Consider the following 27,149-nt stretch of genomic DNA (forward strand, 5'->3'; position numbering starts at 1 on the left):
AAAGAGCGATAAATAATGACCACACAAACTTAATCAGTTATCATTTCTTTCTATTTTAATTATTATTATTATTATTTTAAATTTCGGTCAGGATTTCATTTTCAGCGATATTATATGCTGAAGTAATGTAATTGGAATCTATAAATAAGCGCTTGAACTCTGTCGTTTAATGAAAGAGTACAAAATCTGATGACGTAAAACACAAACAGTTGACTGAGGGTTATATTTCTCTCAGTATTTTTGTCAAAAAGTTGAAAAAGATGACAGATTCAGAGCCCAGTAACATGTCTGTAAGTATATCAGCTAACAAAATAGTAATTAAAAGTTGTTAATGTACTTAATTGTTTGTAATTAAACAAACTATAAGTATAAAAGTTCATAATGCAATAAACATGAAATTGTTCACTCGCTTGTCATTTTACTCTGAATGACCCCAGTATTGTTATTTTGATTGGTTAGTACTTCACTTATTGAAAACTAAAACGTTTGTTAACTACAAAACTAGTATTCTATACTAAATGTTTACATTGATAGGGGAAATTCGGTATATTTCGATCAAAAATCATTTGTGCGTTTTCAAACTCGTATACCCGCTAAGTTATTTGTCCAAACCCTTTGCTGTTTGTTTGATCAGTTAGGCGCTTGTTTGTACATTCCTATCTCTCCTGACTTTTCGTGATAGTGCAAAGAATAACCCCGTCATCATGGGAAACACCAGTCAAGTAATCGGACAATTTCGATAATACTTCGTGTAATTTCGATCAAACATTCGTATAAATTCGATCAACCAATTATTTGTAGAAATATTTTATTTTTATATGCCCTATGCCCTGAAATTATTGCTTAGATCACATTGTGTGGATTTGAGAACGAAGTTAGGTGCCATTAAACGATTCTTCAAATTTAGATTTATATTATATTATGAATTAAGTATTTTTTCTGAAAATTTTTATTTGAGCAGTGGCGGATCCACTGGGTACAGGGGTTGGAACTTTTTATGCGTATGGAGTGTTCATGATTACAACTTATACGTTATGCCTGAGCTTACAGAAACTATGCAGACTTTTTGTATCATGCTCAACTTCTTACAATTAGGCTATTGGAACAGGGTTATGTTGCTTCAAGATTGAAGTTTTTGGAGGAATCTGAGTTGCTCATTTGCTTTTGTTACCTTGTATGTATTATTTTAGTTACTTTATGCTCTTTGTTGTGTTTCTCTATTTTCCATGTTTGGTCTTTATCCCTGGATTACATTCTCTCGATTACCGCTAGAACCTTGGTTCCCTTGATTACTCATATCTCTTTTTTTCTGTGTTGAGATTTTATCTTTGTGTTATCCGAATCCTGCATGGACTAAAAATTACTGAAAACAATAAAACCATTCTGCATGAAGTTCTAGCAATAGTGACATTTGCAATATGGGTTTAAAATAAATATCCAACAGGGTCATGTCTTTAGATCAAGCCCCAGATAAATTTTTAATAGGGAACTTCCTCTAGTGGTATTTGATGTTGTGTTAAATTTTTTACCGACGTTTATTCCGTTCTATCAAAGCAAACTTTAGTTACTGTACGATGAAGAAAGTGCTGTAGGACGGACAGATGGACAAGGTGATTACTGTAAGGCATCACAGAAACTCGACAGTTCTAAGTGTCCTTGCTATCTTGATGCTGTGTAGGTATTTGATAGATATGATTAATTGTTCTTTGGTTGATATACTGTTTTGTATTCTTTCTGATTATAAATGTAGTATGTCGTTTGTCTGATATTCACCCCTGATAATCTGTGTTTGCTACAATTCATTCACAGCAAAATCTGATATTTGCAGCAATTTAGCATTTTTTTTATAACGTAAGGTATGTAGATAATTATTTGATTTCTAGTTTAAAAAAAACAAGTACGTCCCAAAAATTTAACGATTACGGGATTGCAGACGGAAAGTCAAATGATAACAAGGCAAAAGAATTGTTTGAATATTGGGTACCCCTCATCATTTCAATAACAGTTTGGTAAGGATTGCAAATACTCTTTACTACTTTTAAATTGATTTGTCGCAAACCCAGGTTACCACGGTTGATGCTAAAAAAAACAACATTATTTCATTTTTTTAAAACTTATCTAAATATTCTGGACAGAATGAAATCTGTTGGTGTCAAGTTCAACACATAATGGCATTTGGAGTCCTAATTGATATCAGTGCGGGCGGCTTTAATTTCACTTTCCAGCTTTTTTTTAGCATTAACAAGTTCTTTTGTCATTTTTGTTTGTTCAATTCTTTTTTACGCTTTAGCTCTTTTGGCGGCAATCACGGCATCTGATATTAAAATCTTTTGACTGGTTACCGGTTTTGTTTTTGCCTTCTTTGGTGGTGGTGGAGCTATTGTGAAATGTTGTTGACAGATGCATTCCAGTCAATGGTAGACTGCACCGTTTGAAGGGGCTCACTAATTGCATGGAGCTGTAATGGCAGGTCGAGGCAACCAACATCTCCGGAAGATTTTAAAGCAACTTTATATATAATCTCATTTGAATTGTTGTCTAAGGACATTAGAGATTCAACTGCCTCTCGTGTCTCATTATCAATGACCGGCAGGAGTGCTTCAGCAGAAAGACTAGAATTGAAAATGGATTCATGACTTGCGGGAGTCTCAATGTCAGCAATGGAATTACTATAACCATCCAATGAAGCATTTGTCTCAACGTTAGGCATAAAATGCTGATTGGAGTCAATTACATTAGCTAGTGGCTCGGGTCCTGTTTCGGTAACTTGATTTGGAACAACCTGGTTCGGCTACAGTCTGAGTGCCAAGGGCAATCCTCATCATGATCCATTGAAGCGGGTGTTCATCGCTTTGAGATTTATTGTTATCATATGTTGAAGCTGGCTCAAAAGATGCAGTTGGGATTATTAGAGGATTCCAAGGAAAAATACCACAAGACCGAAAACCGGCAATTATACTCTCAGGCTTGAATGACATCTCAAAGGCTTTTTTTAAAAAGCCCAGGCCATATTTTGTTCACGTAGTTGGCTGGGTCTTGACAGAACTTGGAGTAAATTTGGTTGTATATCCTGCTAAGCGGACCAAATACTGATCTGTCTAACAGGCAGAAGTAATGAGTTGTGTGAGCAGGGAGAGTAAGTAAAGAAATGTTATTAGCTCTGGCCTTTTCAATCAAGTCTAGCACCTCGTGGGAATGATGCCCATCCATAGGAGTTGGGGCCTATAATCGCCGCATCCTTTCAAGAATATGTGTGTGAACCATTCCACTCCTAATACGTCCTCAGTCCAGGCCTTCTTCTGGTTTGTTCAATTGGTGCCCTCTGGACCGCCACAACTTTCTCCATCACCTGTGTTTTAGTCATTCTTAGGCCCATTTCAGCCGCCTTCGAACACTTTTCCACTATCTGCTTTTCTACTTCAAGCGGAATTACAGGTTTAAGCCTTGCTGATGCTCCATCTTCAACTTTTCCGCGAAGATGATCACTAAGAGTGGCTTGTGGTATTTTGAACAGAAAAGACGCTTTCCTTTGCGATAGACGGCCTCCCCTAACAGCATTGACTGCTTTTTGAAATGCCTCATCTGTATAGGACTTGTATACTTTTTCTTTTCTTTTCCTAGGCATTCCTGAAAATTGTCAGTTATTGACATATATTAAACTTATATCAGTATATCATTATTAAACGAAATTTGGAGACCAATTATAAGCCACACACATACAGGGCCTTTTAAGGTTTGTATTGATATACATGTACCTAAATGTGGAAGGGTGCTTTGGTCTGGAGCCCTAATACTTCCCCTACAAGAAAAAAGAAGTCCATATGTATTTTCACGTTGTTTTTAATATAATTACGGTTTATTCAAATAAACATGACAAAACAATAAATCATTTCAAAGATTTTAATTTAGTATCTGCCGATCATAAAGAATTTTCCAACTATTTTGATTTGTCTATTACGTTATATTGGAAACAGAAACAGTCCAATATATCTGTAGCCTTCTTCAGTAGGATGTCATTGTCAACTTTGAAGCCAACTGAACATGACTGTTGCGGCCCAATCCTTTTATTATTAACCACAGTATCTTCCTTTGGTTTCAGTCTGATGGTGTTAGATATTTTTAATTTCAATATTCTGGATAGAATAAAGGCCTGGTATTTAATAATGTATGCCTCCTGTGACCATCAGATTTTATGCAGATAGCATTTGGATCTTTTGGATTGTCAGGCTCTAATTCTAGCTGATATCCATGTCCAACTTCTAATTGACGTGGTCCCCAATGGTGCATACCAACAATCCACATATTGGGAATAATTAGATATTTCATCCTACAACAAATGTATAATTTTGCTACGAAAATCTAATTGATCTATAGACCTTTTTTTTTTGTATTCAATATTAAAAAAAATATAAAAGATCCCACTGGAATAAAGAAATAATTCAAGGGGAGGGGGTACAGGGTTGTACTCATTTGCAGGCGGGCTCGGCCTACACATTTGAATATATTTATAATTGGGTACACACACACACACACCCCCCTTGAACATTGAATTACTTCAGAAATGATATACTCAACTGATATACACGTGATACACTATGCATGTATCTGAGGAAGAGAAATAGGCCGGATAAACGGTCCCAGTATACTAGTATGTTTTTGAAAGAGAAGAATGATTTTTTTTTAAAATTTTGGTGATCGAAATTGTACAAAAGCTAAACATTGAATTTGGGTAATTTCGATCAGTAGAATTACACTTTTTATTAAGAAACCTATCAATTCTATTTGGGAAAAACGTGAAAAACAAGTTTTTTAGATAGTAATATAACGCAAATTATGTGTTTAGATTTAAAATAGTTTTACTCACCTTTTACGTAGTCTAGATGGTGTAAGGAAGAAAAGTTTTCAAAATTGCCGCAAATATGTGGTCTTGTCTTATTCTATTTTTAAGGGCCAATCAAATGCGTAAGGTTCCGATCTGATCATATGGCATGGCGATAAAAAAAGCGAGAAGTTTGTTGCAGTGCGACATCTGGGTATTGCCTGGGACTGGGGTCAAGGCCTAGTAAGGCAGAATGGAATATTTATTTTGATTGAAATTGCCCGGGTAATCGAATTATACCGAATTTCCCCTATAACAACATTTTATGTACAAAAGTGAGGAATGTTGGTTGCAATGGTGGGACTGATGTCAGCACGGCATATGCTTGCATGCAACTTCACATCTGCCATATAATGAAAGAACAAGGCTCAATTAAAAAAAAATGCTGAAATGCAATGGAAAAATTAATTGGTGAAAAATTTGTTAGTTAAAGGTGGTTGTAAAAATACTCAAAACAAATTGATCATAAATTTAAAAAATAAGGGATTGAAATAATACCACATGCCTACATACAATTGATTGGAGTGTTAAAACTCTAAATACCCATGAAGTGATGCAGGTTGTAGTTTAGTAAACAATTACTAAGTATCATAGCAGTACAAAATTTTTCAAATATTCATGTATAGTGTGAAAGTCATAACAGTGCTCTACATGTATGAACTGTCTCTGATCATGGTCATGGTACTCTGTCTGCAAGAAGTGACAATGAAGCAAAACACAAAAATGATTCATTTTTTATTATTAAATAGAAGCTTTTATTCGCTTTCTAGTCATCTTGGCCATAGTACTTTTCAGCTATAGTCCATTTCGGCTATGGTTTACAATATGCAATCAATTCAGTTATTTACAATGTAATTTGTTAAAAAAAAGTTGCATTTGATTCATCACTTAATATATTAATCATTATCAACTTTTGTTGTAAATTTGTTTTATTAGAGTGAAAAAATATTGTTTTGCCTTTAATATAGACTTTCCAAGTGAAAGAAAATACCAGTGACTTTTATAGCGCTCGTCATTGACGAAAGACTTTTCAGAATGAGGAAATAATCTGGTCTCATTTCGTCATCTGAAATCTTTGAAAGTACAAAATACATAAAGAACTGTATAAAGTGGCGAAAGTGACAATTTTATTACCCCAAACTAATTACAACACGCAACAGGTGTCAGAATTTTGTGTATACAATCGCCTAATTCGCCAATTAGACTAATCACGCATGTGGAGTAAATGTCAATCTCTTGATCACTCAAGCGTGACTTTAATGCATACGGTGAAAGTCAATAAAGTTCAAATACTGGTACAAAATTTCTTGTGGGGAAATTACTTTACTTGTTAACTTAGTGTCAAAGTTATTTATCAATGTGGGTAATTTGGTCAATACATACATGTATGTGTCATTCTATTTTAGTTGAACTTCACTCGCTCGAACTTGGATGACTCAAACACCTGGGATTTCTCGAACACAATTCAAAGTACCAAAATTTTCTCCAATATAATCAATATAAATAACCATGGATTTCTCGAACTTCGATTTCTTGAACACTCGAACTGACTATCATTAGTAAATGTCATTTTAGTTAATTACAGGTAATACTTAAGTGATAACTAATTAGGTAGTTTTGATCTAAACATAGTACTGATTTTAGGTTACAGACCACCAATTCAACCAATGAGCATTTGGAACGTACGCAAAAATAGTTCTACGCAGAAATTACCCCTGTTCCTCATAGTGCTGTGAAAAAAGTTCTCATCTCATTTAAAAAATGTAAACAGTTTCTGAAAGGAAAAACATTTTTGTACATTTTATAGGTGCATTTTGCTTCTTGTGATGTGAAGCCTAATCTCCATAATGATTTCTAAATATACCCCTATCTTGTGAAAACACTGGGATTTCCCATGCTATTTATAGACACTTCACTTCCAGTGACCAGTACTGCACTGCAAGTCTGCTAACCCCACATGCCATTCTGAGGATTGTGAGCTGACATATGTAGAATCATGCTGATATATAGTCTTCTGCAGGTTAAAGTTAAGGTAAAGTCCAGAGAAGCCATTGAATATTGTGAAATTAGCATAGAAGCCTATGGAAATTGGAATTAGTGGTTTCTAGCCTTAAGTTCGAGAATTTTCCAAATTCGGTATGATGAAAGCATGAAAGAAAATCTGATAAAAACATATTATTGACCAAGGAACTCGAAATCTGAACGTTTTTAAAAGCAAACACAGCATTTTTAATGTCCACAAATCAACATAATCTTCCGAAAGCGAATGATAAGGATCCACGAACTAATACAACTTCGTAAAAAGTAAGCAATTTCTAACGATAAAGTCGAACTCGGACAGGCAACGAAAAAAAAATCTGGAAATATTCGAACTTCAATTTCTCGAACTCCTGATAACTCGAACACATTTCAATGGTCCCTTGGAGTTTGAGCTACCAAGGTTTGACTGTAGTCGCATGCTGGCAATATTAATGATCTTGAAAATATAATTTATGCTATCAATGAAATCCCCAGAGGCCAATGCTATACAAATATAACTGTGAAATGATGACTTAAATTTGTGATTAACTTGGTTTGGATCTTAAAAACACAGTTGAAATTGTGCTAAAAATAGAATTTGATGAGGCAGCACAGGGGAAATACAAAAAAAACCTACCTATTTGAGAAGATTTATATCTGTCCAATGTATGTATAGCTGGTGCATGTTAAGGCAGTTCATATCTATAACTACACTGTGCTAGTAATAATGTCTTTCTGCAAAGGGTGGCCATGCAGTAAACAGCATTTTTTTCAATATTCAAGAATTTAAAATTATGCCAGGGATGTATAGAATATGTAGTCCCTGATTAAGTTTAGGAGTGTTAAAGGATTTCTACTTTTGATGATTCTTTAAGGCTGGAGAGTTTTTTTTACAATTAAATTTCAGGTATATTTGCTATTTGGATTGTCTGGAAAACATGCTTGCATAACAGTGAAAAATGTGCTTTATTCAAATGCAAATTAATGTCTTTACACAGTGCTGTAAATAACAGATGATACTGAAATATCTTATGTCAGATGCAAATACTACTGTAAAAACAAATACCATTAAAATGGTTCTCATTTTCTCAGGCAAAAGTGACTAAAGCTTTCAAATCCTTGGAAAAAAAACCTGGAATAGTTAATACACAAATAACATAACATAAACTGGTGTTTTCTCCCTCCGTAGTTTTTATTTATTTAGTTGTTTATGTTTATCAAGGATTTATATTTAACTCCTTGTGTTTATCAATTATTTATTTATCCTTTTTTTCCACTTATTATATGTAAATTGCTTTTTTTTTAAAATAAAATATTATTTTTTTAATAAGTTTACCACAGTCATCCATCTTTTTTTTTAACTTAAAAATACAAATTTATATTTTTAAAAATGTATGGACGAAATATACTGTGGCCAAGATAACTATGATAACTAGTGGTAGTGTGGCGGAAAAAGATTTGCATCGCTTTATTTTATTTAATATAGAAAATAAGCACTTTGAAAGTCTCTATGTTGTTAAATACCTTACAACTTAGCCATTTTAACACAGTGTCACTTGGTCCATTATTTAATTTTTAACTCGATGTACATTTGTAGCATCTTTCATTGCCTGCATGAATTCAATGTTATTAACCCTTTTAGCTGAGTAACATCATAGCAGTGTACTTCTAATGGATAGAGTTTTGCTATGAGACAGTCTGATATTGTGTTGCTAGTACAAATGAAAGCAGTTCATATTAGGTTGTCTTCACCCTTTACCAGATCTTCAACAATGGATACCATATATGAGTTTATGTATTTATCATTGTGAATTTTGACAACTGCACCCACTTAAATTGACTGACCATTTTTCCCAACTATTCTAGGGTGTTCCTGTAATACAGTAAGATGATCTGCTTTTCATCTTTGCATAAAATATAGACTCTTGCTTACTGCAGTACTTTAAAATGGTGAGATAAATATGTGGGTTAATCTAATTAATATGCCTGCTGAGGCATGAGATGGATATGGGAGTTGTGCTGTTTGCCTGAGAAACAATTAGGGTCTATCATGAAACATAGATGATGATATGATATATTTCAATACCATACTCAACACCATGTTTTACTTTATATTTTCTTCAGTTGGAATAAAAATATTCAACAGATTAAAAAATGATGAGTTTTGTTGAAACCAGGTTTCATTCATAATGTTCTTAGAGTAAAACTTTGATATTAACAAAGATTAATGGATTTTTCCTCACAAGACTATTTGCCTAGTAATTTCATCAATTGTTCGAATAAAAAAGATGTATTTTGGCCTGTATCATATCCAAACCTCACTCAAATATACATGTACATATTGTGACCATAAGTATCATGATACATTGATATCACAATGAATCATTTCAATCTTAGAGACAATGTGCCTTAATATTGTGACATTACTTATCAAGATTATTATACTCAATGATATCCACAAGTGTAAATACATCTATTCCATCAGGGACTTTAATATGTTAGGGGTTAGGTCTCACTAACCACTTCTAACGTTTCCATTACTTTACATACATGTTAAACAAGTAATTTTCAATGTTTCACTGTGAATTCCCAGGACAAATGACACCTTAAAGTTACATACCATTGCAAAGCTTGGAAAATAAGGCTCTCAAAATCATTACTTTAGTGGTACGATGTCCGTAGAAATTCTTCACAAAATTTGCTTGAATAAAAACTACTGAAAATCAACATTTTTACCTTTTCTGCTAACTGACAGCATGGAGGCTAATTACTCACATATGCAAACAATATTCATGCACTTTTGTAGTAAATTACATATATGATTTTGAAGTACACATTCTCAGCTTCATTTTGACTACTTTTAATCAGAATACACAAAAATAATGCACTTACAATGCATATATCTAGGTTAAGTGTGTTTTTTGTACTACATTGTGGGGGGGGGGGGGGGCGGGGTGCCCATTTGACCCAGAAGCGGTTAGTGAGACCTTAGTAACATGAATGGTCTAAAATTATTCTGTTGGAAATTATGTACACAATTTGGAAGTAATTGTTTGATCTTTTAACAAAGTGGATACTCTGAAAAGTCTTGCATATGTTATTACTTTTGGCGGGTCTGTCACTTTAACAACATAGCGGAGTATTATGATTAAAGTATTTAATTACAATAGTTCCATTCCTCATAGGTAAAACCTGTCAGAAATTATTTAGTATTATCTGTATTGGCATATTTCTCTATTGTCTTACATGGATTCAATTTAACTATGTTGGAACTGCGGGGCCCTTTTCTTTGCATAGATGGAAAAACATGGCTGCCCTTACTAAAAATAGAGCATGGGGGCAAGATAGTAGTTTTTCCCATATATCTCCAAAACAGTAAAGTTTAGCCAAATTCTGTTGAGTAAAAAATGTTCAACATGATGAGATCTCTATCTGGTCAAATTTTCATTTTAATCTGTTAAGTCATGTTAGAGTTATTGCCCTTTTTGACAATTTTTTGCTAAAAATAGAACATAGGGTCAGACAGTAGTTTCACACATATATCTCCAAAACTGTTAGGTTTAGCAGAATTCTTTCAATTACTGAAATGATCCTTATTATAATGCCTACTAAAGTTTTCAGGGATAAAAGTTGTCAGACGACTCCTTATAAGAGTGATTGCCCTTGAAAGATGAAAAATGAGTTGTTTTTTTTTTTTAGTTTTCGCACACTGTAATAGATACAAAGAAACTTTCAATTGCTGAAATGGTCCTTATGGTAAGTCATACCAAAGTCTTCTTCAGTCAAAATTTTTTGACAACTCCTTGTTCAAGTTATTACCCATGAAAGACAAAATTTAACAAGGTGAACAATGCAGGCTCCTGGGAGTCTCTTGTTTTGTATTTTACTCATTTTAAGGATTATTCATGATTATATTGTATTTGCACATTTTTTAAAATCATTGTTATCATTGTTTTAATTTTTTCTACCTGAGAGGGTCCATGATTGCTAAATAAAATCATATCTTATCTTATGATCTTATCTAGTGCAGTATATTTGCTAAAAGTTTTGTTAGCAATAGTACTGGGAAATACTATTCCTTAAAATTAGTGATGGTTTTGGAAATTGGTAGCAGTAATCTTGATCATTTGTTACATTTTTTAAAACACTTAACCTTATGGTATGCAGTAAATGTATTGAAACACATGTCCAAGTTCATCAAATGGACAGAATCGTCAAATAATGTCTAAATTATTTTTAAGAGCTTTGATATTATGCTATTTGAACTACAAGTAATGCATTGATTGCAAAATGAGTAAGAGAAAATATGGGAAAAAAACCCTCAAATACAAAATGTGGAAACAAGGACAAACAACAGGAAAAACTGCTTTGCAAAAAAGTGCCCTACTTCAACTTGAGGAAGTGCCTTTTTCTCCCTCTAGCAACCTGCCATTTTCAATTTCTAGTTGGAGATGGTCAGTAACCTCTAGTAAAGCTCTATTAAAGTAAGCTTATACTGACTAATTATTATGCATACGGTAATCCATTTTGTTTAGAAGGATGAATTTTACATGTTTTAGACCAGTTTTACTCATTTTAGACAGAAATAAAAATTTTCCTGTTCTTCTGAAAGACAGATGAATTTAGTCTCCTCTATTTTTATATGTGGGACATAACACTATTAAGGTTTCCATATTCATGCTGTTGGCTGTGCTTACTGATGTACTTCATATTATATACCTTGTATCTATATGGTAGAATTTGAATAACATTTGGGTGATGAGAAAAGGTTTGATTATGGTATCTTAAGATTTATTTAAACTATATTTCTTATTCAAAATATGAGCTTTTTAATAACTGTTCTTGATCAGTTTTATATGTTCATGATCGTTTCAATTCATTATTAAGATGTAGAATTTCTTTGTCAGCAGTTGGAGTAAAAGAACTTAAAGGTCAGTTTGTTTTCAGTGCTTAAAACTATTTTCCTACACTTTTTGGGAGCTTAAGGGCACATATTTGCATAATACAAGGTTGATTGCAGTTTGTTTATAATCAGTATACAATTGAGGCCTTACATACTTTCAGATTAAGGAGTTATTGAGCATTATGTAATCTCCTACCAGCTACAGGGAACTACAGCTTTTCAGTTTGTTAAGGGCTTGTTGTCTTGACTGTTTTTCTGAATGCTTACCAAGATATTCTAGACAATTTTGATGAGATTCAGTTTAAGTTTAGATTTTAATATTAATGGAATTGTGATCCTTTGACTTTCAAAACCACTTTTCTTTTTAACAATATTTGTTTGAATTGAACTGGTTTAAGTTGAATAAGATTTTGATTGGATCAGATAATTTTGACAGTTATGGTCTTTTCATTTTGTTGCTGGAATGGGCTATGCATTGATATGTGTAATACTTGTACTCTAATGTTAAACTGTGAGTATCAATCTTATTTCAATTTGCTTCAAACAAAAAAAAACATAATTAAATTGGTAGTTGATTTATATGGAAATTTTTATGAACAAGTATGTAAGACCTCAAGAGAATGTTCTAATTTCTTGCATGATTCATAATCTTTCATCAAAGGTAAGTTTAACTTTATCTCCATCCAATGCTCCACAGAATATTTACATTCAAGTTATCTCCTTTAAAAAAAAAAATTTCTTGCCTGAGTTATTGCCCTTGAAAAGCAAAAATTTAAGCAGGTGAGCTCCTGGGAGCCTCTTGTTTAGGTACATTTTCAACTCATCAAAATTTTAATGCTGTCCAGATTTTACACTTGTCTTTCATTTCTGTAAAAGCAAAAAACCCCCACTTGCTTAGTATTAAAAGATGAATGTTTTGAGTACAAGCTTTAAAAAGGGGAGATAACTTTAATTAACTGCAAGCATTCATAAGAGAAGCTGCTTCAGAATTGAAATTCTCATGCCAACCAAGGTTCTGCAGAATTGCTTGCCTTATTTTTGCAACAAGGCATTATTCATGCTTCTGTAGTCTTGCCTTATGATATGGATGGTACATGTATTTCAGTTTAGATCAAGCTGTTTCAATCTTTCATTTTACCTTTTTAATTAAAAAATAACTTTAATATTTAAATACTGTATGATCAAAAAGAGAAGTTTTGTACTTGCAATATGAAATATGAAATCAATACATGTAAACTATGTATAAATATTATGTCAAGATAGAAGATCCAATTAAACAAAAAAGCATCAGTTTCAGAACAACAGTTTTTTATGTACATGTATTTAAATTGTTATGTTAAATAATAATAGTACATGAATTGCCCTATTTTTAATTTTCTTATTATCTGCGTTTATATAGTTTGGTTACATTTCTGTTTACAGCAAACTGACATCGTACAAAAATTCCTGTTACCTGAGAGACAGGTTAAAGTGAATCAGCTGATAAACAGAATGGAGGATGATGGAGTTCTCTACTGTATTTGTAGGTCATCAGACTGTTCAAGGTTTATGATGTAAGTGAACCACTCCAATGGCTGCTATAGAACCCAGCTACTGAGCTTTCTTGTTGCCCAACCGTAGTTTTGCTGCAATTTTAGTTGATTGTGGTATTCAGATGTAACACTCTCTGCTACAGGCATCATGTATTTTTACTGAGTATATTTATGCATACAAATAGACCACTACGTAAAAATAATTTCTGGTCTAGAGATTGATATTATATTCTGATGAGGGTGATTTTTCTTGGTGGTTTTTCTTTAGATTAAGGATCCCATGCTGATTCTCCAATAGAATTTCTTACTTTAGTATTAAGTATAATATTACATGACCTAATAATAATGTTAATCAGGTTGAGCATTTTACTGTATAAGGACATTGTATAGATCGTACACATAAAAGTGATGACCTGAAATGACCTACCAATCAAGTCAATGAAATACCATGAATATATCATTATTCGTTATTCACACATGTTTAAATGGACTTTTAAGCTCACCTGGCCATAGGCCATGTGAGCTGTTGCCATCACTTGGCGTCCGTCGTCATCGTTAACAATTTCTTCAAACTTCTCCTCTGAAACTATAGAATAGATTTGCATGAAACTTTTAATGACTGTTCCTTAGAGTATCCTGCACAAAATGACCATTTGGATTTTTGATTGGTTAAAAAACATGGTCACCATTACTAAAAATAGAACATAGGGGTCAGACAGCAGATTTTTGCATGTATCTCCAAAATCTTTAGGTTTAGCTAAATTCTGACTGGGTAAAAGTATTCAGCATGATGAGATCTATATGTGGTTAAATTTTGGTGGAAATCTGTTGACCTATGTTGGAGTTATTGCCCTTTTTGGACATTTTTTGCTGTTTTGATGTTCTTACTTTCTAAAACTTTTTTTTAAAAACTACTTTACAGAATTCAGTGAAAGTTGGTATTTTTGTTTTGTACAGTATCCTTAATAAAATGACTGTTTGGATTTATGATGGGTTAAAAAATATGGCCACCTTTTCTAAAAATAGAACATAGGGGTCGTACAGTAGTTTTTGCATATATCTCCAAAATCGTTAGGTTTGGCCAATATCTTTCAATTGCTGAAATATCCTTATAAGGCCTACAAGAGTCTCCAGGTATCAAAGTTGTCAGACGACTCCATGTAAAGGTTATTGCCCATGAGTCTAAGAGGTGAAAAATGACTTTTTTTTTACAGTTTTCAGCCTATGTCTTGAAAACTATGATAGATAGAATGAAACTTTCAGTTGCTGAAATGATTCTTATTATAAGGCCTACAAAAGTCTCCAGGGATCAAAGTTGTCACACGACTCTGTATAAGAGTTATTGCCCTTGAAAGGCAAAACATTACATATTTTGCAGTTTTCAGTCAATATCTTGAAAATTATAATAGATAGAATGAAACTTTCGATTGATGAAATGATCCTCATGATAAGTCCTACCAAAGTCTTCATGGAGTCAAAATTGTCGGGCAATTTCTTGCCTGAGTTATTGCCCTTGAAAAGCAAAAATTTAAGCAGGTGAGCTCCTGGGAGCCTCTTGTTAAGGTACATTTTCAACTCATCTCGTAGAGTAAAAACTTTCATTATTGTCTTCTTTCTTACTTAGAATATTAAACATATAGTAAAGTAGTATTTTCATGAACCAATTGGTGTAGTTCATAACAAGCATATAAATATGACTGTTGCCTCAATAGAACATGCTTAATTAGATATTACTTGAAGGTAAAATTCAAATTTCCATTATTTTTCTTATGTGTGGATGAAGTTCATAGAATTTTATATGAACTATTTTTTTTTTTTTAAAGTGTAATTGGAACTACAAAATAAGTAGAAAAGAATTTGATTACATTTTGAACAGAGAACATTGTGTTGGGTAATGATGGCAGGACATTCCTTAGTATGTTTGAACTCAGTAGTCTAGACCTCTTGATGGTGCAATATTTTAAGATATTTAATGTTATTACAGAGGTTGTGACCAGTGTGAAGAGTGGTATCATGGTGACTGTATTGGGGTCACAGAACTAGAGTCAAAAAATATTAAGTCCTTTTTCTGTCAATTCTGTAGAGGTATGTATAATCGGATCACTGGCTATTTTAAGTCCATCAATAATGCATCGTATTCCAGTCATTGGTTGTTTTTAATGGAAGACTACATGTACATGTATCCCAGTCATGTAGTATTTGTTATGCTGTTGTGCATTTAGGTTATTATCAGTGACATGGTGGTACATGTATTCACTAAATGAAAAAAGTCAATTTTATTACCAATTATGAACATGAAGGGGTCAATTGAGAGACTGTACTTATGATTATGACATTCAATATTGGAGAACAATACCAAAAAATTTTCAAAATCAACATTTTGTTACAATGGCAGTTGATCATTGTAAAGAACATTTATCATGTTCAGTACTGAACAAGTGGTTTATAGGTGAATTTTGCTGTTTGTATTTCTGTTAAGTAGTATTCCAGCTAACAATCATGCAAATTCTGTCATATGTGATACACCCCAAAAGAGGCTACACATTTTTATTTTTGCTTTTAAGTTGCTTTATAAGTTATATGATGGAATGTATAATCATTTATTCTAATCTGTCTGCTCTTAGGAGATAATTCACATTGAAAATCTAATGATTTCTACAGTATTTTAGTGTCATTTACTGAGTTATATCCCTTCATTTTGAATTCTACTGTACATTCTATGTAATTTATATCTCCTATGAACAAGGGTTCTATAAAAAATTCACATGTTATTTTCTGTTTACTTAAGCATTTTATACAAAATATCAAAAATAATATGTAGGCTTTCCAACCATGTATCAGATTTTGCATGATTCTTATCTGGAGTAGTACTGTTTAACTTTTTAGTTCTTTAGTGTTGTACATTTTGATTATTTTCTGTTGTCCTTTGGTTTTTTCAATGATGTTTTGTCAAAGGATTTCCACCAAGGAGTATGTTTAGTATTGGTACTTCTAGCCATACCTGGAGTGAATGACATTCTTTACGATTTTTCACAAATAATGCTTTATTTTCCACATCATTCATTTAGTTTTTGCAGGGGGTAATAGATAAATTATTATGGTCACTTAAAAAATATAATTTTCTTTCAGTTTGTAATTTCTGACCCTATATAATACAATTGTGTTGAAAAAGGTTTTAAGAGCAAAGATGTTCAGACATTGTTTTTACTTTCCTGCATAGAAAAAGATCCTCATCTTCAAGTTAAATACAAGAAGAAAAAGTTCCGTGATGTAGATTATGTACCTCCAACAGACAGGGAAAGTAGACTTAGAGAGAAGGTTTGTCTAATATCGAAAAGAAACCTTTAGGAAATCTTAAAGTAGTTGCATACATAAAACAATCTATACAGTCATGGTAGTACATTACATAGAAAACAAGTTGGCACAATAAAGCTTGCTGTTTAAGTATTTTTTTTAACCATGGGAACCAAGACTGAAGCAGTAATCTAAAGAAAATGTCCAAGGATAAAGACAGAGAAAACAAACACACATAAGAAATAATATGAAATAACCAAAATAACATGTACAAAGAAACCAAAGTAAATGAGCTATCTGGACTCCACTAAAAACTGGCAGCATGGACCAGATGCTTCAGTTGGGTAAACATCCTCTGTTTTTCTAGAAACACCCACCACAGTGTACAATTGAGTAATAACTGTGGAACAATGTCTTTGTGCAACTGTGTAATAACTGTAGCAATGTCATATCAGTGTTCAGCTGTGTAATAACTGTTTAGCAATGTCATGTCTGTGTTCAGTTGGAAAGATGTCAAAGTAATGTGTTTTGGAAACAATTTGCTATACATGTAGATAATATTGACATGTCAAAGTAATGTGTTTTGGAAACAATTTGCTATACATGTAGATAATATTGACATGTCAGAGTAATATGTGTTTTGGAAACAATTTGCTATACATGTAGATAATATTGACATGTCAAAGTAATGGGTTTTGGAAACAATTTGCTATACATGTAGATAATATTGACATGTCAAAGTAATGTGTTTTGGTTTGTTTTGTTTGTTTGTTGGGGTTTAACGTCCGAGCAGCAATATTTCAGCTATATTCAGATGATGAACATGAAATTGATAATAAAATGAACATGAAATAATGATGAAATGAAAAAGGGATGGGACACAAGGACAGTAGGGTCGACAAATTTTGATTGCCACTGGAAATAGGGAGAGGTGAGTAGGGTCGGGCAATTTAGCCTCCTGTGGCGGAGCCCTATGGTTCCTACTCCGGGAGAATACCACAGTAGGGTTCTTTCACGTGCGAGGAATGTGGCATCTTTCCCAACACAGTGCACCACTATGGTTTACAGTCAGGTTTTCCGTATTATAGCCTGACAACCCCAGCATGTAACACGCCAGGGGTACCCCATTCAACCACCTGGGGCACACATCCCAGTTGCTCTGTGGGCAGAGGGCCCTAGCCCCCGGCTAGGGTTCTGAACACTATTTAGTCACTTTTACGACAAGCTTAGCGCTGCTGCAGGCCTATTCTTTTAACACCCAGACCTGCACAGGGCTAATGTGTTTTGGAAACAATTTGCTATACATGTAGATAATATTGACATGTCAAAGTAATGTGTTTTGGAAACAATTTGCTATACATGTAAATATATTGACATGTCAAAGTAATGTGTTTTGGAAACAATTTACTATACATGTAGATAATATTGACATGTCAAAGTAATGTGTTTTGGAAACAATTTGCTATACATGTAGATAATATTGACATGTCAAAGTAATGTGTTTTGGAAACTATTTGCTATACATGTAGATAATATTGACATGTCAAAGTAATGTGTTTTGGAAACTATTTGCTATACATGTAGATAATATTGACATGTCAAAGTAATGTGTTTTGGAAACTATTTGCTATACATGTAGATAATATTGACATGTCAAAGTAATGTGTTTTGGAAACAATTTGCTATACATGTAGATAATATTAACATGGCATTTAACTGTAGGAAAGTGCTAAGAAAAAGTCTTCTAGAAGATGTGGAGAGTGTGTCAACTGTCATAAAACTGAAGATTGTGGTAGATGTGATTTTTGCAAGGTATGTTCTTGTAGGAGCAATATATCAAACAAAATACCTACTTGTATTTTTATAATGCTTTATAAGATAGACTACTAAAATTTCATTGGCAAAAGAAAGAAACCAATTAAAAATGTAGTTATCCTATTAGTAGAGTTACATTTGCTATTTAGTATTCATATTCTTTCTTTGTTTAGTCCATGCTAAGGTTTTTAGCTGAACATAAAGTTTATGTGGTACCTTTATTTCAGAATTTTTATTTTTATTATAATATTGTGTGAAATATGAACTCATTCTGCATTAAATTATCATCATAGGACATGAAGAAATTTGGTGGGATGAATAAAATCAGGCAGAAATGCAGACTTCGACAGTGTATAAACTTTGTTAGTATATGTGTACACTTGCTATTGCATGAGTTTTGTCACTTTGCTAATATTTCATTTATCTGTTTACCATAGTTAGTCTCATTAAAACTGATGGTTAAAGTCTCCTTTGCTCTATTGATGTAAGAAATGACTAGCATGTTTTCTTCACAAAGCTTACATATTATTAATCTAATTATTGTTTAATATAGTCTTCCTTTTAGAACCAATCTTTACCTTTTGTTCATTTTCTTTCAGTCTCCTAGATCATTGGTATGCATTAGTTTGTTTTTCACAACAGTTTGGTTTTGTTCATTACATACAATTATCTTTCCTCTTCACACTCTGACATTTGTTGTTCAGTTAATTCTGTATGTGTGTAATGGAATTACTTTTTTAATTGTTAAGATTTTTCAAAGTTCTTCAGCAATATGTGACAAAGACCAATGACCAGAGTTTTATTGCATTTGCAAACTATTGTGAAATATTGTTTTCAAGAGGAATACAGAATTACTGACGAAAAGTTCATTTAAACTTGGGTCAATCCAGTATCGGTACTTAGTTCTCTTACCCATATTTAGATTTTTAAATTCAGTGTAATATCATTGATGAGAAGCAACTCTAATGATTTGAACTTTACATAAAATTTAGTTTTGTTTCCTGGTAAAAAAGTATGCGAGGTGCCAGCTGTAATAACACCACAACATTTTATCTTTATGGTTTATCAGTTGTCTGGTAGCATCAGAATTTTCAATATGATGAAATAACTGGTATCTGTATAATGTCCTTATTCCATCATTTTTTTTAAGTTAAAAAGAAATTTTATTAAAATATTCTTTTGGATACATGTATAAGTAGAAAATGAAAATAGATATACATGTTTTGCTAAATAAGTTATTATTTTACAGTCAACTTTATTGTAGCAATGAAAGAATCTAAAAATAAGTTTCATCTTCTGTTTAAAGGGTTTAAATATGAATAGTGCAAAGAAACAGTCTAAGTCAGCAACAAGGACTGTAGTGGCTGAAACTGAATCAATGAGAACAGAATATGCTGGGTAAGGATTCATTGGTGTAAGGCAGATAACTCAGTCTCAAAAGTTAGCTAGCTGAAATCTAATAAATTTGTTTAGGATCTTGACAATAATTATGGTGTATTGTTATCTAGGTAGTTAATGAGCATTTAAACTAAAATAGAATGTAAAAAAAAATATTTGGAATAGGTAAGTAGTTGTGAAAAGGCTTTGTCATTCCTTAGTACCAAGATCTAATGTAGAACTGAATATGGTTGATTTGATCTTAACATAACATATAGTATGTACAGACATTGTAAACTAATGTTTAGAGCACAAAAAGTAAAATCCAAATACAAAAGATACATGTAGATAGAATAACTATATATAAAAGGAACTAAAGTAATTATATTCCAATTTCCACAAAATGAAGCTTACAAATGCTAGAATTTCTAACTATGGCAACCTGGAATTTAAAAGAGATATGAAAACAAGTTGTGCTTTTGTATGATTGTACTGTTAGCTTTGGTATGCCATGGAGTAGATTAAGTAATATAAAACAGGAGAGACAGTATCAAAATTTGTATAGATGTAGTACTTTTTTTAATCTCATCAAAAAAACTCTATAATTCAGGTTGTTATTTTTTTTCAGGAATTTATCAGATGAAGATTACCACTTAGATGATGATATTGACATGGACAGAGATTATCCTCTTGTTGAAATGTCAGAGAATGAAAAACCTAGACAGGTAGCATCTGGTTTTAATTGTCTAAAAAATATATACAAAATTACACCACTGTATTTTATGTCTTACATGGTGTTCATGGATGGAAGAAAATATATAGTTTCTGAAACTTAGATATTGTTGTGTTTCAAAGCATAATATTGACAACATTTATATCTATATAGGAAAAAAATAGTGTTCACTGGAAATATTTAGGAAAAAACCGGAACTAGAAAAATCAAGATCATAATGGTCTTTGTCCCTGGATTACATTCTTTTGATTTCCAGTAGAATCTTGGTTCCCTTGAGTACTCTATCAAATATGATCTGGTTAATTTATTCCTCAATCCTAAGGCCTATTGTGTAATGGTGAGTAAATGTCCTCTTTTGTTGCAGAAAAGAGGAAGAAAAATAAGTTCTTCAGAATCAACACCATCTCCAAAGAAAAAATACAAGAAACGAGGAAGAAAACAGAAAGAAAAAGAAAGGGTAATATATTTTAGTATGTAGTCTGGCAATGATAAGAGGGGGACAAAATTTTTGACCTCAGCAAAGCTATTTTGGTAGGTTCACAATCAACAACCCCAGCAGTAAAGGTAAGATGTTGGGGGTCCACTGTCAATGACCTCAGCAGTAAAGTTTTGTTACAATTCTGTTAGACTACAACAATACATTCATTACTTTCTATGTGTACTTCATTATTATATGAAGTTAAGTGTTGGTCATTGAAGTCTTTTGAACAAATACATATTTGTTTAAGTGAATAAACCTTAGATAAAAAAAAGCTGCAAAGATTATTATTTTTACTCTGAGAAGTTTGAATAGTAACATTGCATTCATGGCATGGATACTACTTTACTTTCTTTGTAATTGGTTCAAATGCTTCTGATGAGAGGTTACTCCTTGGAACACATGTATAGCAAACCTGAATTTGTCAATTTAAAAAATGCATGATTTTCTTGTAATTTCAATTGCTGGTATATAGATGTTATATTTACCCCACAAGTTATTTATGAAATGAATCTTGCTTTATATATATATATTATAAATTCTTAGAAAACCAAAGAGAAGACTACCTCAGTACGCAAGAAGAACCGACACTTGGAATTTGAAGATGTACGAGAGCATCACCATGACAAAGATGAACCTAAACAGTGCTATGGTCCTGGGTGTATAGAGGCAGCTAGACCACACTCAAAATATTGTTCTGATGATTGTGGTATGAAGCTTGCAAAAAGGTGATATATTTAATTGTGATTTTTTATGTCCCTGGATGTAGTTGTCTGTGTTACCACAACCTTTCATTCAAATTTTATATGTAGTTTCATCAGAAATGGATTGTTTTATCAACACTACAATAAATCTGTAATTATTTGCTTATTTAATTTTTTGTCAGATAAAACTTTGGAACTATTTAAAAGAATGATGTGATAACCTGTTTAATTTTATTGATGTTCACAAAAAGTTGTATATAAAAGTGTCTTGATAGAAATTAGCATTGTAATGTCATTGATAACAGCAAATTTTATGCTTACTTTATTTTGTGAAAGCAACCACTGACATCATAATTAATGGAATTAGAAGATGTTAAAATAGCATGTTAAAATGAAAATTTTAGTTCCATTTATCTCTGCTGCTATTGAGCAGAATGATTTCATATTTGTAACATACCTATGACATAAGTTGTACATTGTCTCCTATTACGAGTTATGACAGAACTGTAGTCTTCGTAATTTAAGTGCCATGTTAAATTAAATATTGTCCTATTATTTCTTCTGCTGCTAGATTATTGATGATTTAAGATAAGGTACACAGCTTCAACATGATTAATTAAATGACATCTCTTAAATAGAATTTTGCTTGACCTCATCTTCCCCTTTCATATTATATTTCATACATCAAAATTTGTGTAGCTTTATCAGCTTTAACTTGGATATAGTACAAAGCTCTACATGTTGGGTAATAGGTCAACTGAATGAATTTTTATGTTCAGCTAGAACTTAAATTGAGTTGGGATATTTTAAACATTTGGCATTTATCCTATCATTAAAGTTGATTAAAGATGTATGGCTCACTGTGATATTTTCTGTCTTGACTTTAAAACTACCTGTATACACATGTAACTTTAATAAATCTCCCACTGTTACTGTAAACAAATTAATGTTCCGGGTAGTTAATTTTTTGCAGCTTCGGTCAAGTGAACATATTCATGGGTATAAGTTTTTGTGGTTTCAAAAAAATTATTAAGTGCTAAAAAATCAGTTGTGCTTTATTATTTTTTCGTGCATTTCTGTCTGCCGCAAAAATAGAAAAATTAGTACACCACAAAATTTAATATGTTCTCAGTATACAATAATAAATACTGTTTCCTTTGATGGTACTGTATTATAATTCTATTGACCTTAAGATAACTTTTTATGATTTTCTTTTATAGTCGTATTTATGAACTCCTACCTGCAAAGATACAACAATGGCAGAGTGGTCCGTGTATATCTGAGGAGAATAATAGGCGATCATTAGAGAAAATTAGACGGCAGCAGTTGGAGACAAGAAAAAGGATTGGTGAACTGGATCTTAAACATCAGGAGCTTGATGCAATAGTAGAAAGAGCTAAACATGCAACCAGTTCTCAGGAGGATGTAGGTTTCTATAGCTTTTACAATTTTTTGGTTCACAGCCATAGATCTTAGTGTTGAAATATTGTTTTTTTTCCCTATCAAGTTAGGTAGAAACCTAAGTATCTCAAGTGATTAATACTTATAAATTTCTTCTTCTGGTAGTAAAATTTACAAGTGACTGCCTGGTAAACAAACTGACTTGTTAAAAAAAAAAGTTTTTGACAAAATGTAAATTGTCCTACAGTTTCAAAACATTTTTGCAAATAAGTTAAATGGGATTGACCTCTTAAATGAATCGTGATTTGCTGTGAAAGCCATGTTGTTAAACTAAATAATTAGCAAGGAAATTTATATGACATTCAATATGAACATCTTTTATAGATACCAGAGGATGATGATACAGAGTTGAGTTTATATTGTATATCCTGTGGTGTAGAAATCAATCAAAAGGGTGCATTACGTCACATGGAAAAATGCTTCTCAAAAGTGAGTTTAACTGATGTCCTTTTTAGTTAGGTGTTCTATACAGTGTTAACATTTCTATTCTGGGAAGGTAAATAGGGTCTGTGAGGGTAAGGTAACAACTCTTGATTACACACACAAAACAAGCTCAAAAGATGACCCAAAATTTCATTAGATGAAACTTCTTAAATACATTTATAGATTCATACTAGTATTTTATTTGATTTTTAAAAAATAAGGAAATGAGGAAATTTTGGTAACTGTTGTGATCACTCCAAGGTACTTTAATCCTGGCACAGTTTTTGCTGTTGTCCCAAGTTAGGAATTTCTGGCCTCTGTATTGTTTCTTTTTTACTTTTCAGTTAACTTTTATGTTGCTGTAGTATATAGGGGCAACTATTTCACTGTTACTGAGGAATAATTTTGTTTTAGGGCCAACTGCAGCCTGCCCTGTGGTTGTTGTTCATTGAAGACCCATGGGTGGCCTTGAGCTGACATTTTTCTTCCTGGTGGGGTTGTCCAACATATTCACCTTTTCCATTCTTGTTACATATATGATTATAATGGTTAATTGTTGCTGTTTGGGAAGAGTATCTAGGAATTGCCCTGTCTGTCTGTCTCTTCATCCATTTATCTGTCCATGCATCTTGTAAATGCATACCCTCCTAAACCACTCAATGTAATCTATTGAATTTTTATAGAAAGTAAGGCATTATATGTAGACATGCAAGAAAGAAAACAACAAATGTCAGATCACTACAAAGTAATACAATACAGCCTTATGATTTAACATAAGGTATGTACCACTTAAAGCGGAGGGTAGCAGCTTGCTCAAAGTATTTCAAAGTTTTTAGTTGATTTAATGTGACAGAAAAGTTAAATGTTATCATAAAGCAAAAAAAAATTTCTTTCAGTTTGAAGCACAGACTTCCTTTGGTTCTATCTATAAGACCAGAATAGAGGGCAACTCTATGTTTTGTGACTACTACAACACACAGCAGAAAGTTTATTGTAAACGACTGAAAGTTTTGTGTCCTGAACACACTAAAGAACCAAAGGTCAGTAATGAAAAATGGTTAATGATTTTTAACTACTTGTTTATTTTATTCTTAGCATTAATAAGTATGGGACTTATTTTCCACTGGGCAGTGGTAAAATTTTCTACTGTTTTCATTAAATAGACTGGTTCACTTTCAGCTAAGTCCTCTCCACTTTCAATAATGAAACTTAGGATTTAAATATGGTCACAAATTGAAATTTGTTATTACATATGTACTTCCTAGAGTGATAAAACTACACAAACATTTAAAAAAAAAATAAAAAATTGAACAAAACCAACACAAAAAATGTCCAATAAAAGATTCCTTTAAGTAGGAAACAAAACTACTACCAAACAAGTTAATGGAATAGTTGTTAAAACAGCAAACACTGATCGGTTAAACAAAATTGAAAAACACTAATCAGACAATTATTATCCCCACCAACTATTTTATGTGAAAAAAAAAATAACACTAATTTATTTCAAAATACCATAGTTAATAGACATTTGAGTTAAAGGATCTGTTTAGAGTTCTCTCTCACTGTAGGTTGGACCTGAGGAAGTATGTGGTTGTCCCTTAGTTAGTAATGTATTTGATGAAACTGGTGAATTCTGTAGAGCTCCAAAGAGGAGGTGTAATAAGCATTTAAACTGGGAAAAATTACGTAGAGCCGAAATAGATATGGAAAGAGTAAGACAGGTAAGATTTCAAAGATGTTTCAAATCAGTCTTTCTTACTCTGTTAACCATTTAAGGGTTTTTTTTTTTGTATTACTGCACCAAAGGAGTGGGAGGATAGACTTATGCCATTGTACATCCATCTGTCTGTATGTCACACTTTTTTGTAACAGCTTTCTAAACTACTTGTCATAGACACTTGCTATACAATATCCTTTTATTTGATTACGACAACTGTTTACATTTTGACCATATGGTTTTAAAGTAAAAAAAACATCAAATATGCAACTACTTGTAACAGTCACTTGATATTTTGTCACAGTCTTATATAGGTGTGCTGTTTGGTTGGATTGCATTTGCTCTATTTCTTGGGTTTACCTTTTCAGCTATCCTAATGTTCAATTTATGCTTCCAACTGGATTGTGATTCCAATTTTAATTTGTATAGACTTCCTAGCTAATGAAGAATTTTATCAAAAATTTAAATACATGGATTTAGCATACTGAAAATACCCAAGAATTTTTTTGAAATGTCAGTGAAATATAATTTGGGCCTGTTGAAATGGAAATTTACTTGCCAATTAGGCAGGAAAAGTTGTCACTCATTGCTTACCAGTACATCAAAATCATTGTCCAGAAACCCAAGATTGTTTGTATAACATGATCCTTATTAATAATGATTTGGACTGTAATCTAAAAAAACAATCTTAACCTCTCTTATGTGGTATGAAACTGAATGGTACTATTCCATAGAGATTTGTACAATTATACTGAAGTTATTGTCCAAAATCCAGAAAATTGTGTTATGTTTTTGCTCTTAATTTCTTAACAATTACGTCCATAAAAATGAATCCCAACCTTCCCTTTGTTGTATGAAATCTTTCAGCTTCATACACTTATGCCTGAACTACTGTCTGGAAACCGAATGTATGTGGCTGTCTACAACATCCCATAATATATAAACCCCAAATTTTTAAATATAGAAATCAAATGAATGCAAGTGCTGAAATGAATCATTAACCAGTGGAAGATAATGTCTTTTTAACATTTACATTTTTGTCCTGTTTTAATCCAATTATAGCAGTTATTATTTTGACCCTTAACCCAATGACATTACATACCCGGTACATGCATTGTTTAAACTCTCATAACTGCATTTAAATACTAGTCTGAAGACAAGGTTTAATATATATTTTTTTGTTTTCAGTGGCTCAAAGTTGATGAATTGTTTGATCAGGAAAGAAATATTCGAGTGTCCATGTCAAATCGAGGAGGAGCATTAGGACTGATACTTCATTCAACCATCGATCATGACCCATTAAACCCTATTAAAGTTCCAACAATGCAATAAACCATTCACCGTTACATAGATACTGTAAATTCATAGAAACATTATTGTATTTGATATAAATGCATTAAATTATAATGTAAATGTTCTCTTGATTTCCTGTTCCATGCTTTATTGATAAACAAACCAATCCATTATGTAAGATAACAGTATTTTAAGCGTGCTTTAACACAGCATTATTTACAATGTTAGTTTGTGCTGTGTAACTTCCAGTTAAAATGTCAGCATAACAAACAGAGACTTGAAAATACAAGTTTACATAAAAACAAAATATCTAAAACTTTTTTTTTAAACTTATGGATTCAAGTTATGCCATTAGTAGGGTCATCAATTATTGTACTCTTTGTTAGGGTTTTATCTTAAGTTTCAGATCCAAATTGCACTATGTACACTTTAATATGTTCAATGGATTTTGATGAAACATTTTATGAAGTTTGTTTATGTAAGGTATCCATGAGCAATTTGGTTCAGATGGTTATCAAGGT

The 27,149-nt window shown here is 32.3% G+C and overlaps 1 protein-coding gene across 8 annotated transcripts; it reads left to right on the top strand.

Annotated features, from left to right (window-relative positions):
• The first annotated feature begins 85 nt into the window (after positions 1-85).
• LOC148626894 (CXXC-type zinc finger protein 1-like) lies at positions 86-26,759 on the top strand. Of its 8 annotated transcripts, none has more exons than XM_088557518.1 (17): positions 90-290; positions 11,809-11,829; positions 13,224-13,354; positions 15,318-15,418; positions 16,554-16,651; positions 18,350-18,439; positions 18,736-18,804; positions 19,042-19,056; positions 19,749-19,840; positions 20,448-20,544; positions 20,917-21,009; positions 21,577-21,758; positions 22,955-23,159; positions 23,520-23,624; positions 24,515-24,658; positions 25,187-25,339; positions 26,524-26,759. In XM_088557518.1, the coding sequence occupies exons 3-17, from the start codon at positions 13,293-13,295 to the stop codon at positions 26,665-26,667; spliced, it is 1,650 nt and encodes a 549-aa protein (XP_088413644.1). In that variant the 5' UTR covers positions 90-290; positions 11,809-11,829; positions 13,224-13,292; the 3' UTR covers positions 26,668-26,759. The 8 variants fall into 8 exon arrangements, with proteins under 8 accessions (XP_088413427.1, XP_088413644.1, XP_088413563.1 ...); XM_088557437.1 differs by having other exon boundaries at positions 91-290; positions 11,806-11,829; XM_088557821.1 differs by lacking the exon at positions 19,042-19,056 and adding an exon at positions 8,765-8,848 and having other exon boundaries at positions 95-290; positions 11,806-11,829.
• Positions 26,760-27,149: the final 390 nt, after the last annotated feature.

The sequence above is a fragment of the Perna viridis genome, chromosome 1 (assembly GCF_037379345.1).
Source record: "Perna viridis isolate PV_CMFRI_1.1 ecotype Kerala chromosome 1, ASM3737934v1, whole genome shotgun sequence".
NCBI lineage: Eukaryota > Metazoa > Mollusca > Bivalvia > Mytilida > Mytilidae > Perna > Perna viridis.